The following is a 2742-nucleotide window of genomic DNA, read 5'->3' on the forward strand; positions in this document are numbered from 1 at the left end:
TTTTTTTTTTTTTTCTGCGTACATCCTAATTCTAAGGTTCAGCTGGTCTCTCAACAAAATTGATCAACGTCTCCCAACAGGAGTCAGGGTAAGGAGGACCCTCTTACCTCGACGGAAACTAATTGGATTCATGATGACAACTGTTTTTTTTTTTTGTTTGTTTTTTTTGCTGTTTGGCTGGTGAATTCTGGATTGTCTCTAAATTCGTGTGGATGTGTCAATGCTTGACAGCGCTCAGACTGAATTTGTGGAATGTGCCATAGAACTGGACCAGCTTTTATCAGGACTGTGTACTCTCAGCACACATGGAAAAGGGAAATAATCTTGGAGAAGCTGTGAGCTCGACTTTTGGCATAAAAGGTTTAATTCGGCTGTTTTTGAGTTTCCATCAGAGGAATATATACCAGCGAGACTTTTAAGGCAGAAAACAGCAATTCACGAGTTCTGCCTGACCCAAACTGTGGCCTTGATGCCCGTACTTATCTCAACTCCTCCTGGCATGTTATGAAAATAACAAAGATGCTTTGTCTGTCTCCTCACCCCTCCCTTCCCCAAGGCCGTGGACATGTGACAGAACCTCAACAGAGCTGATGATGAAGAACACCTCTTATCTGGACAATGGCTGAGAGGGGGGCTCTGGACTATGCTACGACCTTCCCTTAATAACTCAATGTCTTCACCGGCCTATATGTACTTGTATAATGTCTATTTATGTTGCTTTGCTGTGGTAGGTTTTTTTAATGCCTCAAATTGTGCCCTGTCTAGGACACGGAGTGAGAGATCTTTTTTTATACCGTCTCTCCTCATGTTTTCTTCCCTTTTCTCATCTAAGTAAAATATCATTCTGAATAAGAATAAGAGGGCCGTGCTTTTTATAGTAGCAGCTTTGTGCACTCCGCCCATCTTTCGGACGACTCTACGTACATGTTCTCGTTGTATCTTGGTGCAATGATAATAAAGTTTATTCTGATTCTAATTCTGAATTATCTGTAATTTATCAGTTTTTCTTGATTTTAAATAGATTTTTTTGTCTCTTTAAATAAAGCAACCATTAAATTCTGAGGTTTCCTTATTTGTAAGTGAACCAACTTATAGAATCAGCAGGAGATCAGAACCCCCACTGAAAGTGCAAAGTCCTAAACCTATTGTTTCTGTATTCTTAGATTTGTTAACAATAAACAGAACCTTTGTTAACTCATTATTTGTTTCATCCAGAGGTTCTAGTCTGCCCTGACAATATCCAAACTTTTTCATCCCCATCAATGATGACTGCATTGAGAATGTTGAGGGCATCGGACACTCCTTCGTCTCCTCGGAACAATATCACTGTATCTAAGAAACAGCAGTGGGCTCGGCAGGGAGCAGCAACCCCTCCCACCTACCTTTGTTCCACCCCCATGCCTTCTGATTGGCAACCATCAGAGATATCCCAGGATGCATCTGAGCCGATATGGGCCCAGAAGATGGTGCTGGACAAGGTATCATGATTTTTGCATGTTTTTTTTCTATTGGGCAGAACAAGTGTAAAAAGTTCATGCCTTCCTGTAGAAGATCTTCTGCTTGTCTTCCCTCCTGGTAGTCCAGTCCCTAATGTTCTGTTCCTCTTGAACTTTATTCTTGGTTTGATTTTAGTTTCTCCTGGCAGCTGGATCTTGCAGCTCCTGACATTTTGACGACTCCTGGTTTCTGGTTCTTTTCAGTTATCCATCTCCTCTATGTTGGATTGCTTCTTTATCTTCTTCAGTTCATTGCATGTTTAACCTTGGTTCTTTGTGTTTCCAGCAGCAGCAGTTCAGTGACAAGTTGCCAAGTCAGGGCTCTGCCATCACTTCACTGCAGCAGGAAGCCACCCAGCCACCAGGGGGCTTCACAGACTTTCCCACTGTCTGTAGCAAACTGTCGGGCCAACGGGCCTACCTGCAGAGTCTGGATCACAGCAGTCGAGCATGGGTGCTGTCTTCAGGAAAGTCTCAAGAATCAGACAATATTTCAAGTCTCCTGGAGGACAGAGGGAGCAACATATGGTACAACCCGATCCCTGAGGAAGAGGATTCAGGCTTACGCAGGAAGGAGGAGGTATGGAGGAAGAAGAACGAAAAGGTGGAAGGAGGAGAATGCTGGAACAGTGATTGTCCACAGGAAGGTGCCAATCCCATTGTCAGTCACCAGACTGATGGTACTGAAGCAGAAATCCCAGGTAAATATGATTCTTCCAGTTGTTATGACACATTGAGGCAGTTTGTTCAATGATCATCTGTATTTCTCAGATTTTTCCTCTTCAGACACTAGCCCTGCTTCTCTAAAGAAAGGCGGTGGGACTGGTAGTATGATGGACAGATTGAGGTCTCCTGGTACAATGAGGAAACTCTCGTTTAAGATGAAAAAACTTCCTGAGTTGCGCAGAAAACTCAGTCTTCGTTCATCGTCTTGCGCTCAACGCCAGACGAAAACAGACTCCAAGGACGAGTCGCCCAATAAAAATGAAGGATCATCCTTGGCACTGTTGAATCAGAATGTCCTCAGCCGGTATCATCTGGATAGCTCCACCCCCCCGGCCCGACCACTGCTGCGGTCATCTAGAGGACGCTCAGTCAGCAAAGGAGGTGAACATTAATTGACTGTTCAGAGAACTTAAAACTCACTCATTGATCAACATTTTCAATATTTGCTCCTGAGCTGTCACAATCTTTTGATTTAGGTTTTTATTAATTTGATTTATTACTAAATACTAAATATCGAATA

The 2742-nt window shown here is 43.1% G+C and overlaps 1 protein-coding gene across 1 annotated transcript in view; it reads left to right on the forward strand.

Annotated features, from left to right (window-relative positions):
- LOC119423888 (rho GTPase-activating protein SYDE1) overlaps positions 1-2742 on the forward strand; it is a 52167-nt gene that overhangs the window by 8539 nt on the left and 40886 nt on the right. The window contains exons 2-4 of the mRNA XM_037691313.1: positions 1216-1478; positions 1783-2197; positions 2268-2603. Of these exons, the coding sequence (XP_037547241.1) occupies positions 1216-1478; positions 1783-2197; positions 2268-2603 (1014 nt within the window). The remainder of the gene's footprint in view (positions 1-1215; positions 1479-1782; positions 2198-2267; positions 2604-2742) is intronic.

This window comes from Nematolebias whitei, chromosome 17 (genome assembly GCF_014905685.2).
Source record: "Nematolebias whitei isolate Nwh7 chromosome 17, NemWhi1, whole genome shotgun sequence".
Classification (NCBI taxonomy): Eukaryota; Metazoa; Chordata; class Actinopteri; order Cyprinodontiformes; family Rivulidae; genus Nematolebias; species Nematolebias whitei.